The sequence below is a fragment of the Cervus elaphus genome, chromosome 29 (genome assembly GCF_910594005.1).
Source record: "Cervus elaphus chromosome 29, mCerEla1.1, whole genome shotgun sequence".
Lineage (NCBI taxonomy): Eukaryota > Metazoa > Chordata > Mammalia > Artiodactyla > Cervidae > Cervus > Cervus elaphus.
The window spans coordinates 22,858,186-22,870,852 of record NC_057843.1 but is presented as its reverse complement, the minus strand read 5'-3'; the positions used below and the strand labels follow the sequence as shown (position 1 = coordinate 22,870,852).

At 41.3% G+C, this 12,667-nt stretch overlaps 1 protein-coding gene across 1 annotated transcript; it reads right to left on the bottom strand.

Annotated features, from left to right (window-relative positions):
- Positions 1–11,009: 11,009 nt before the first annotated feature.
- Positions 11,010–11,570, bottom strand: LOC122686306 (interferon beta-2-like). The gene has a single exon (XM_043891490.1). The coding sequence runs from the start codon at positions 11,568–11,570 to the stop codon at positions 11,010–11,012; it is 561 nt and encodes a 186-aa protein (XP_043747425.1).
- Positions 11,571–12,667: the final 1,097 nt, after the last annotated feature.

Genomic DNA, 12,667 nt, shown 5'->3' with positions numbered 1-12,667 from the left:
TGAGATTACATCCAAGTACATGTACAACTGAGGAAACCATGGGAATACCTACGTTCAGTGTCACATAGACTCTCTCATAAAACTACCCCACAAGCTTTAACCAAGAAAGCAGGTGAAGCAGGTGAGGTCTGAGGGGAGAGAATGTAAGGGCAGGGGTTACTTCATCACACCAGGCTCTCCATGTGATCCTGGAAGTCTTTCATGGCCTTTCTTCAGGGATCTGTTATCCAGTGTTGGACTAGAGCAAGGAGCAAGGAGCATGCTACAGTACTGAGAGAATGAACATCTGAGGCAACTTTCATCTCTTGTTCTAGGTCCTCAGCCTTGTAGTCTTGGTTGACTAGTGAGTGATGCATTCATGAACAAACATGAACTGGAGTTACATTGCCATCTATGGGCTGTAGTCAAATACTGGCTTCAGTTCAGTTCAGCTCAGTCGCTCAGCTCAGTCATATCCGACTCTTAGTGACCCTATGGACTGCAGCATACCAGGCTTCCCTGTCCATCACCAACTCTCGGAGTTTATTCAAATTCATGTCCATTGAGTTGGTGATGCCATCCAACCATCTCATCTTCTGTCGTCCCCTTCTTCTCCCACCATAAATCTTTCCCAGCATCAAGGTCTTTTCAAATGAGTCAGCTCTTCGCATCAGGTGGCCAAAGTATTGGAGTTTCAGCTTCAACATCAGTCCTTCCAATGAACATTCAGGACTGATTTCCTTTAGGATGGACTGGTTGGATCTCCTTGCAGTCCAAGGGACTCTCAAGAGTCTTCTCCAACACCACAGTTCAAAAGCATCAATTCTTCGGTGCTCAGCTTTCTTTATAGTCCAACTCTCACATTCATACATGACTACTGGAAAAACCATAGCTTTGACTAGATGGACCTTTGTTGGCAAAGCAATGTCTCTGCTTTTTAAAATGCTGTCTAATCCCTTGCATTCCTATATACTAACAATGAAAAAACAGAAAGAGAAATTAAGGAAACAATACCATTCACCATTGCAACAAAAAGAATAAAATACTTAGGAGTATATCTACCTAAAGAAACAAAAGACCTATACATAGAAAACTATAAAACACTGATGAAAGAAATCAAAGAGGACACAAACAGATGGAGAAACATACCGTGTTCATGGATTGGAAGAATCAATATTGTCAAAATGGCTATTCTACCTAAAGCAATCTATAGATTCAATGCAATCCCTATCAAGTTACCAACGGTATTTTTCACAGAACTAGACCAAAGAATTTCACAATTTGTATGGAAATACAAAAAACCTCGAATAGCCAAAGTAATCTTGAGAAAGAAGAATGGAACTGGAGGAATCAACCTGCCTGACTTCAGACTCTACTACAAAGCCACAGTCATCAAGACAGTATGGTACTGGGACAAAGACAGAAATATAGATCAATGGAACAGAATAGAAAGCCCAGAGATAAATCCACGGACCTATGGACACCTTATCTTTGACAAAGGAGGCAAGGATATACAATGGAAAAAAGACAACCTCTTTAACAAGTGGTGCTGGGATAACTGGTCAACCACTTGTAAAAGAATGAAACTAGAACACTTTCTAACACCATACACAAAAATAAACTCAAAATGGATTAAAGATCTAAATGTAAGACCAGAAACTATAAAACTCCTAGAGGAGAACATAGGCAAAACACTCTCTGACATAAATCACAGCAAGATCCTCTATGACCCACCTCCCAGAATATTGGAAATAAAAGCAAAACTAAACAAATTGGACCTAATGAAACTTAAAAGCTTTTGCACTACAAAGGAAACTATAAGTAAGGTGAAAAGACAGCCCTCAGATTGGGAGAAAATAATAGCAAATGAAGAAACAGACAAAGGATTAATCTCAAAAATATACAAGCAACTCCTGCAGCTCAATTCCAGAAAAATAAATGACCCAATCAAAACATGGGCCAAAGAACTAAACAGACATTTCTCCAAAGAAGACATACAGATGGCTAACAAACACATGAAAAGATGCTCAACATCACTCATTATTAGAGAAATGCAAATCAAAACCATAATGAGGTACCATTACACGCCAGTCAGGATGGCTGCTATCCAAAAGTCTACAAGCAATAAATGCTGGAGAGGGTGTGGAGAAAAGGGAACCCTCTTACACTGTTGGTGGGAATGCAAACTAGTACAGCCGCTATGGAAAACAGTGTGGAGATTTCTTAAAAAACTGGAAATAGAACTGCCATATGACCCAGCAATCCCACTTCTGGGCATACACACTGAGGAAACCAGATCTGAAAGAGACACGTGCACCCCAGTGTTCATTGCAGCACTGTTTATAATAGCCAGGACATGGAAGCAACCTAGATGCCCATCAGCAGATGAATGGATAAGGAAGCTGTGGTACATATACACCATGGAATATTACTCAGCCGTTAAAAAGAATTCCTTTGAATCAGTCCTAATGAGATGGATGAAACTGGAGCCCCTTATACAGAGTGAAGTAAGCCAGAAAGATAAAGAACATTACAGCATACTAACACATATATATGGAATTTAGAAAGATGGTAACGATAACCCTGTATGCAAAACAGAAAAAGAGACACAGAAATACAGAACAGACTTTTGAACTCTGTGGGAGAATGTGAGGGTGGGATATTTCAAAAGAACAGCATGTATACTATTTATGGTGAAACAGATCACCAGCCCAGGTGGGATGCATGAGACAAGTGCTCGGGCCTGGTGCACTGGGAAGACCCAGAGGAATCGGGTGGAGAGGGAGGTGGGAGGGGGGATCGGGATGGGGAATACGTGTAAATCTATGGCTGATTCATATCAATGTATGACAAAAATAAATAAATAAATAAAATAAAATAAAATAAAATGCTGTCTAGGTTGGTCATAACTTTTCTTCCAAGGAGTAAACATCTTTTAATTTCATGGCTGCAGTCACCATCTGCAGTAATTTGGGAGCCTAAAAAATAAAGTCTGCCACTGTTACCACTGTTTCCCCGTCTATTTGCCATGAAGTGATGGGACCATGATCTTAGTTTTCTGAATGTTGAGCTTTAAGCCACCTTTTTCACTCTCCTCTTTCACTTTCTGCCAGGACCAGCCGGCAATGTGAACAAGTCCCGACTGCAACCACACGGAAGCCTGAGAAGAAAGAAGCTGAAAGTAAAGGATGGGGTCGAGAGGGCTGAATGCTCTTTAGGCAAGTCAGCGATTTTATTGAGTAAAACAGCTACCTTTATACTAGTACAAGCAGAAAACATTGTTCATAAAAAATGCCATCTGGTGTTTGTCACATCAATACAATTCTTTGTCTTAAGTGATTGCAGAAGCCTACATCTTGTTTTTGGCATTCCAAGATAAACTACTAAGTGAAGGTCACTACTATGTTTTTCTCAAGGAAGAACAAAGGAGACCCGGCAAATGTTTTACTATTTTATCATGGGGTGGCGGGACAGGGAATGGCCTCTTTCAAGGCTTTTCCCAGGGCCTTTTTGGGCCTTGAGCAGGCCGGCTCCCCGCAACTTTCATCAAGAGGCTCTTTAGTTCTTCTTCACTTTCTGCCATAGGGTGGTGTCATCTGCATATCTGAGGTTATTGATATTTCTCCTGGCAATCTTGATTCCAGCTTGTGCTTCATCCACCCCCACATTTCTCATGATGTACTCTACATATAAGTTAAATAAGCAGGGTGACAATATATAGCCTTGAAGTACTCCTTTTCCTATTTGGAAACAGTCCATTCTATGTCCATGTCCAGATCTAACTGCTGCTTCCTGACCCGCATACAGATTTCTCAGGAGGCAGATCAGGTGGTCTGGTATTCCCATCTCTTTCAGAATTTTCCACAGTTTATTGTGATCCACACAGTCAAAGACTTTGGCATAGTCAATAAAACAGAAATAGATGGTTTTTCTGAAACTCTCTTGCTTTTTTGATGATCCAGCGGATGTTGGCAATTTGATCTCTGGTTCCTCTGCCTTTTCTAAAAGCAGCTTGAACATCTGGAAGTTCATGGTTCACGTATTGTTGAAGCTTGGCTTGGAGAATTTTGAGCATTACTTTGCTAGCGTGTGAGATGAGTGCAATTGTGCAGTAGTTTGAGCATTCTTTGGGATTGCCTTTCTTTGGGATTGGAATGAAAACTGACGTTTTCCAGTCCTGTGGCCACTGCTGAGTTTTCCACATTTGCTGGCATATTGAGCTTAAAGATTGGCTATATTGGTCTCCTCTGAACTCCAGCTGGGAAGATGGCAGGAAATTAGAAATCAAAGAACAGTTAGCTGTCCTGCCAATTTAAACACAAAGTAGCAAATCCAGAAGTGAAGAAAAAACAATTCTCATTCACAGTATTGATTCTAGTAATGTGAAATGTATGTTCTTAGACCCATGTATTCATCTTCTTTTTCAATAATGGGAAAAAACAGATTTTCATTATTACATGCATTTGCTATTTTTCCTCTATTTTTATATCCTTAGCCATGGACATTTTATGACCTTATCATTTTTTCCAATGTATCAATTTCATACATTAAACCTATCCATTTTTCACTTCCATAAAATGAATTAATTATTTTTCTATTGTTTTATTATTTTTCTTGATGAAACATACTTGACTCATATATTTGTTTTTGATGAGCTACAAATGATGTATAATTTTAAATATAAGGTAAAGTACTTTTCTCATGTTCTTGTAAAATTAATTTTTTTATTCTTTTTAATTTAAAAAATAATAATAGTAAAAATATATCTAAGACTTTCTCTGGAGCTGTTGTGGACAGTGTGGGGTCAGTTCATTTTCAGATAGTTTCTTGGCCCGGCTTGTACTTCTCAAGGTTTATAGGCCCCTTGCTATGTAGTCGGTGCTAACTACAGGGTTTTAATCTATTTCAGCTGTCACTTCCAAAGCGGTTCCCTCTGTTTATTTAGCTTCTGTTTGCTGGTCTCTTCAGTGTCTAATTTCCGCCCTGACACAAGGGGCGGGTGGTGGTCACTTTTTTTAGGCTCGCTTGTTCAGTCGTGCTTTGGGGAGGGAGGAACACTGTGAACAAATCTCACTGGCGTGTGCTCACAGTGGCTCAGCCACACTGGTTTGCGCCCGCTCACGGTGTGTGTGCTTTCCCCGTCCACACTGCTCAGACTCTCGGTTGCTCTGCCGGGAACTGTCTGAGGCGGGCCCTGGTTTACTTGCACTCCCCAGGTCTAAGCCGCTCAGGTCCAGGTTCTCGGGTACTCCACAAAGGCGCAGACTTGGTTGGGCCAGTGTTTTGCACCCTTCCCAGGCCCGAGCCGCTCAGGTGACCAGGTGCTAGGCAGGCGTATTCACCCCCAGGTGGAGGCTGCGGCTTACCCCCTCCCCGGTTCCAGCCGCTCAGTTATCTGGCCTTCTTAGGTGTGCCCTGTGTCTATTCTGGGGAGCTGGTCTCTGCCTGTGACCCTCCTGGCGGATGTCGACCGTCCAGGGCCCCAAGAAGTCTTGGTTAGCAGAGAAGTCTGCTTGCAGTTCGGTGGATGCCTCTCTGGGGCCGATTGCCCCTTCCTGCTCTGGCTGCCCTCCTCTGCCTGTCTCCGGTGGGGGATGGGCCAGTCCGCAGCCGGCTGGCTCTGCTCAGTCCTTTGTCCTCTGAGCCTGCCTGGCGGTGTCTTAGGTTTGGGCTTTTCGCGGGGCTCACGGGATAGCTATCCCACAGTCTGGGTTGCTATCTCAACCTAGTTCCCTCAGATTGCCCTCAGGGTATTCAGGCCCAGACCTTACCCTAAGCAATGCCACCCGCTCCTCCCTGTCCCTCCCCTGCTTGCAAGTGGGGGATGCGAGTGTCTGGGCTGCTGTTGGGCTGGGAGTTGCTGTTAGGCACGTAATCTGTGGGATTTTACTATTTATTTATTTTTCCTTCCGGTTATTTTGCCCTCTGAGATTCCAAGGCTTGCCACAGACCCGCCAGAGAGAGTGTTTCCTGGTGTTTGGAAACATCTCTCTTTTTTAAGACTCCCTTCCCGGGAAGGATCTCTGTCCCTACCTCTTTTGTCTCTCTTTTTATCTTTTATATTTTGTCCTACCTCCTCTCGAAGACAATGGGCTGCCTTTCTGGGTGCCTGATGTCCTCTGCCAGCATTCAGAAGTTGTTCTGTGGAATTTGCTCCACATTCAAATGCTCTTTCCACGAATTTGTGGGGGAGAAAGTGGTCTCCCCATCCTATTCCTCCGCCATCTTAGGACCGCTTCCTCATGTTCTTGATAGTATTTCAGATCTAACATGGTTTCCAAGTAGGATTATAAATTTTTTGAGTTTTATTACACAAATAAGACACGGATTCATTTTCATCATTATATTTTAACTAAATGTAGAAACATTCCAGCATTAGGACTTCCAGTGATAACTTGTGAACTCCAAGAGGTATATTGTTTTCTTATGTGAAACACAATAACATCTAAAATCACATACAAGCTTTCCTTTTTGTTTCCCTTGTTTTACAGTTTTCTGCATGGCTGTTGTTGAGTCCATAAGTCGTTTCTGACTCTTTGCATCCCCATGAACAGTAGCCTGCCAGGGTCCTCTGACAAGAATACTGGAGTGGGTTGTCATTTCCTTGTAGAGGGGATCTTCCCAACCTAGGGATGGAACCCACATATCTTGTCTCCTGCATTGGCAGGCAGATTCTTTACCACTAGTGCCATCTCATCTGTTAAATTGTAAGTTCACATAGAGTTTAATTTTAACTTAGAAAAGCATCAGGATTTAACATGGAAATGTTGTAGTCACAAATTCTATTTAAATGTTCTAATTGTTGAAACATTTCTTTTGTATTTAGAATATTATGTTCTGTGTATCACAATTCAGATTGTATGCATGGAAAGCAAAACAGTGAGGGTTTTTTGGAATGAATACGCCAACCTCAATAAGTAAATTTTCCATTATAATAGAAATTTCAAAAATTCAAATTTTGAAAATCTTCAGCCATCATGTAAAACTGAATCTCTATAACATCTATTGTTTCCCTGATCTAAATTAACCACCTTTTTAGAGAACTAATTTGAGGCAGAGCTAAACCAGACCCCCCCCCCCAAAAAAAATATGTATACATATATAGTTGTATCAACATTGAAAAAACAAAGATCATGGAATACAGTCCCATCACTTCATGGCAAATAGATGGGGAAAAAGTGGCAACACTGTCAGTTTTCATTTTCTTGGGACTCAAAATTACTACAGACAGTGACGGCAGCCACAAAATTAAAAGACTCTTTCTCCTTGGAAGAAATTATATGAGAAACCTAGACAGTGTGTTAAAAAGCAGAGATACCATGTTGCCAACAAAGGTCCATGTAGTTAAAGTTATGGTTTTTCCAGTAGTCATGTATGGATGTGATTTGGACCATAAAGAAAGCTGAGCGCCGAAGAATTTATGTTTTTGAACTGTGGTACTGAAGAAGAGTCTTGAGAGTCCCTTGGACTGCAAGGAGATCCAACCAGTCCATCCTAAAGGAGATCAACCCTGAATATTTATTGAAAGGACTGATGCTGAAGCTGAAGCTCTAATACTTTGGCCACCTGCTGAGAAGAAACCGACCCATAGAAAATGACCCTGATGCTGTGGAAGACTGAGGGCAGGAGGAGAAGGGGGCAACAGAAGATGAGATGGTTGCTTGGCATCACTGGCTCAATGGACATGAGTTTGAGCAAACTTGGGAGATAGTGAAGGACAGGGAAGCCTGGCGTGCTACAGTTCATGGGGTCTCAATCAGTCGGATATAACTAAGTGACTGAACAACAATATATACACATATATAAGTACACACACACTTGTACAATATGTATTAAATAAGTATACACATGTGTGTTGCTACTTTAAAATAAAACGGTAAAAAGCAAATGCTTACTTGAATTGCTATCTTATCCTATATTATTTATTTTCCTGCACCATAAATGTTACCTCATCAGCAGGATAACAGCAAGAATAATTAAGTGACTGTTAGTGGTATTAATAGACTAAGCATAGTAATGTGTTAAATATTTTATATACTGTTTCATCAACTGTGATTAATTTTATCTAACTCTTTGTTGATACAAAAATTTGTTATAGTTTTTTGTCCTTGCACACAGCATGTGTGAGATATTTTTTGAAGATCATTTTCAGGAAGACTGTCTTCAACTTTCCATTTCCAATATTTAGAAGATCAGGATGAGGCTCTTGAGCATGGACCCAAGTGGAAGACTCACTCATCACTTTTTCTTCAGTCATCCTCAAGTAGTTGAAAGGAACTGCCTGGTTATTCTTTGCTTGACTCCCTCGGGTAATAAGGAAACAACCTGTAATGTGTCTACACTGTGGATATTTTCCTGTAGGCAATGCCTTTGGGGATCAGCTTGAATGTTTCTTTCAAACAGTCGATGATACTGTCAACTATGACTGGCATTCTTTTCATTTTCTGGAAGCTGAACTTGGAGAAAAAGCATTTGGGTCAGATTGTATTTTAACAAAGTGTGTGCAAGCAAGAACATTACTTGTTCCCTGCAATCCCTACCCAGAACTTCATTTGGACGAATAGTGCAAACGTGAAACGTGGTCTCATGCCCTGTCAAGGACAAACTAGCACGTGCCATTGGCACTTGTCATCTACCTACAAGGATTAAATCATGTGCTATTGCAGCTGCTGATTTTTAACACCTCTGGAAAGGAACTCAGGGTGGAAAACAGAAGTGAGGTGAGCTGTGAGCAGGGAAAACTGGCAGAACAAGTCTTCAGAAGGCTAGATGTTTTCAGGAGCCCATTTTATGAACCCAATTCTTCTGTCTCCTCATATCTAGAAAAGCACGAAAGTCCTTCATGGTGATGACTGCTTCTTGTGACTCCAAGAAACCTTCATGACAGTGGCAGAAAACTTCCACAAAAAATAGGCACATGATTACATGTGTTCCCCCTTCACCAAAATCACATATATCGCTCTGTGTGTCTTTGGAACAGCTATCTGATGTGCCGTCTCCTGGGCTGCAGTCCTCATTTTGCCCCCTCAAAACTTAACTTTCAACTTTCATGTTGTGCATTTTTGAAATCAGCACTCTGAACTTATCTCTTCATCCATTCATCACCCAATAGTTTCCTAACTTGCTTGCAATGAGATTCCCATGAGGATATATCCAGGCCATGGAACGTGAGAGGACGTGCTCTCAACCTGTATAGTCCTGGAGCTTGGAAACATCCCCTGTGAGACACCAGACTTCATCCATTTACTGCTGAGTGTACTAGATTCAAGTACCACAGACAAACTTGAAGTCACATGTTGATGATGGAAAAAGCCACAAAACAGAAGGTACCCATGTCTTTGAATCACCCTTTGAATGTGAGCAAACCAGAAGATTCACCTGATCCGGAAGGCCTGCGTTGTGCTCTTCAGAGAAGGAAAGATAAATTTCTATTATGATGAAAATCCTCACAGTTTATTCTTTACTTCTTATAGCACCTAGAAATAACTGAGAAAGATCTTTTAGAACAGAGGATCCTGAAAACCTGTCCATGAGAAAGAAACTCTGAACATTGATTATAGAAAATACCAGCCTCTCAGACATCAAGAGATCTTTTAAATGATGATCAAAAGATCTTTATACAAGAAAAGATATTCTGTTCTGCTGTCCACACCTGTTTCTGGAAAGTCATGATGTTCATTTCAGTTTTCAGTGCCTGAGGAAGTATGAGTGGCAATTGCTTTGGAACAGGAAGCAAACAATAATGGAATTCATTAGTGAATGTTACAAATATAAACATCTTTATTGTTGACATTTCTTTAAGGATTCTTACATGAGGGAAAGGCACTTTTAATTTCCACTCTGACAGCCTCTCAGGCAAAGTGGCTGTATTCCTGCTCCCTGAGGTAGAGATGGATGCCATGGAAATACTCCCTGGCAGGAAGTCCCAAATGAGAATAGCACAGATTGTCTCCTTCCATCTGCTCCAGTTGTTTCAGGCTCTGATCCGGGCTGGAGAGGAGTTTATCCAGCAGAGTGTTGTTCCAAGTAGCACGGCTGTCTCTGTGGTGAAGAGTTGGAAGCTCTGCTGGAGCATCAGATAGTGGTTGCAGGGGCCCTGAGTCATCTGCATTGGAGTGATCATCTCTCTTTTCCAAGGAAATCTGAAGTCGGCCTGTCATTTAGGCGCGACTGAGAGCGGATCCTTTGCATCTGTTTCAAGCGTTTGAAGATATCCTTGTTTTTCTGGCAGTGGATCCCAGGCACGTTTCAGCGAAGAGAGCAAGCAGGGATGCAGCAGAGCATCACTCCTTCCACCAGCAAGTGGATGTGGGCCATAGAGAACGTCGGTGATTCTGAAGACGGGCGGGAGGGGGCGCGCGAGCACCGCGAAACGACGAGCAAACAGCGCTGAGATGGAAACGCAGCCCGCCTGCTTCTCCAGGCGACGGCGAGAGCGCGCTCGCTGTGGTTCGATCGCTTCTGCTTTCGAATCGCAGTCTTGGGAAGAGTTGGCAGTTGACTCGCGTGGGGCTGCTAGAGAGACAGGACGCAAAGTTTCCAGAGAGCTTTTTATAGGAGCACTGATTCAGGGGTGCGCATATCATTAGCCCTTTTGTGGAAAAGGCCCGGTTTCCGCTGTCCTGAGTAGGGAGCCAGAATATTGCATTTTCGGAAACATCGCCTGAGTAGTGGGCTTCCTTGTATTTTAAATTCCTCAAAGTCAGGGGCCGGAAACTACTACTCTGCAGGCTTCTTTTGCAATGAATGTTTCCAAGGTGCTCTGCAATTTTTAATATTTGTTGTCACATAAATCAAGTTAACATGGAAACTGCCACGTTGGCTTTTGTTTCATAAATAATTTATTTCCCATTAAAAAGTTTAAATAAATAAATAATGCATACATCAATTTTAAAAATAGCTTACAGTCTTTAACTGTCTATTGAAGTCCAGTGCATCGTATTGTCAGTTACTTCAAGAGCCTCTGCTGGCTGAAGAGTCTCAGGTCAAAGTCACATTGGCCATACCCAGAGCCACAGGTGGGGAGATGTTCAGTCAAGGAGGTAACCCGTTAGTCTCTTCAGGACAGAAAAGTTCCTGAGCATTTCTGCTTTCACGATTGTCCAGGCACAGCTGTTGTACTCCATGGACTCCAGGTACTGCCCAAGGTTGAAGTAATAGTTCTTCAGGTGAAGAACGGTCGAGTCTCCTATAGTGAAGTTTTCCTTCTGCATGATTTCCTTCTGGATTGGCTCCAGATGATCCATCTGCCCTTGGAGTTCCACAAGGAGGTCCTCAATGATGGTCTCAGACCAGCCAGTGCTGGAGAAGTCTCTGGTGAGAATACCAAAGATCTGCTGGAGCATCTCATACATGACCAATACGGCATCTTCCTTCTGGAACTGCTGTGCTTGCCTCATCTCCTCAGGGACCTGGAAGTCCATCCTGACCTCGAGGCAATGTTGAGGAGTTGAAGGTAACTGCCGCAGGAGTTTCTGACACATGTTAATGCTCCTCCTTTGTTGGAATCGAAGGAAGCTGTAGCTTGTGGAAAGAGCTGTGGTGGAGAAACACAGCAGGAGAGCTATCCGGAGGAGGCACCAGTAGGTCATGATGAAAACAGGCACAGGGCTGCCTGTTCTGCTAGTAGATGCTGAAGCTCAGTCTTCAAGAGTTTGCAGAGTGAGTGTCCTTCCGCCTTGAGTGTAGCGGAATGGCCCTCCATTCTTCTTGAGAGGAATTTTCCACTTTCCATTCTCCCTTTTAGTTTTCTCGTGTCGTTTAAACGATTAGTTACCTCTAAAACTCTTTTTCTTTTAAGCTCCTTGCTTTTCATACAATCTGGAAGAATTTCTAATGTTTTTGTAGATTTTCAGTGACTTGCTAAATGCTAAAAAAAAATAGGCTAATCAATTTGAATTACAGCAAGTTTCTTTCATTGGGAAAAGATCTTTGTTTTTATTTTTTTATATTGTTAGATTCTGTGAAAGGGTCTTTATTTCTAAGAGTTTATGATTTCAGAAAAAAATTTATTTTTTATATCTAAAATAGAATGGTGTAAGTTAAGTTCATCTGAAATATTTTGTAGGCTTCAACCATAAGCAGCAAGATATTACATAACTTTGTCAGCCAAAATGTATTGCTTTATTTGACAATCTCTAACTATCCCAAATATAACTAAAAAGTAAAGATTAAGTAATATGTCTGTGCAGGCAAATGAATGTTACACAGACTATGCATAAAAGTCCATGATTCCTCTTGTAGGGATCCTTTGTAACAATTGCTGAGGGCCGATGTATATTTATTTTGTACATACTTCAAATAATCTAAATATCTGATTTTTCACACTAGGGTAAGGATGCAGCAAGCAGGAAAATTCTTTGCTCTTCACCTTGTAGAACTGCTTGTACATGAACTTTTCCTCATAATGAAAGAATATCTGTGAGATAGGATTCTTGGGTATTTTCATAATTTACTTTGAAAGAATTGAATAAATGTTACTATAATTTTTACCCTTTCTTTTCTCACATTTAAATTTTTTCTATAAGGAATTCATTTTTTGGTATTAGAAAATCAAAAGCACCTAGTTATGTTCAAAAGCAGGGCATAAAATTGTAGATACAATGCAACTATGTAAAAGTATATAGGAAAATAATAAACTAAAGGAAATATACTAACATTTTTATAGTAATTATGTTTGACTTGTGAA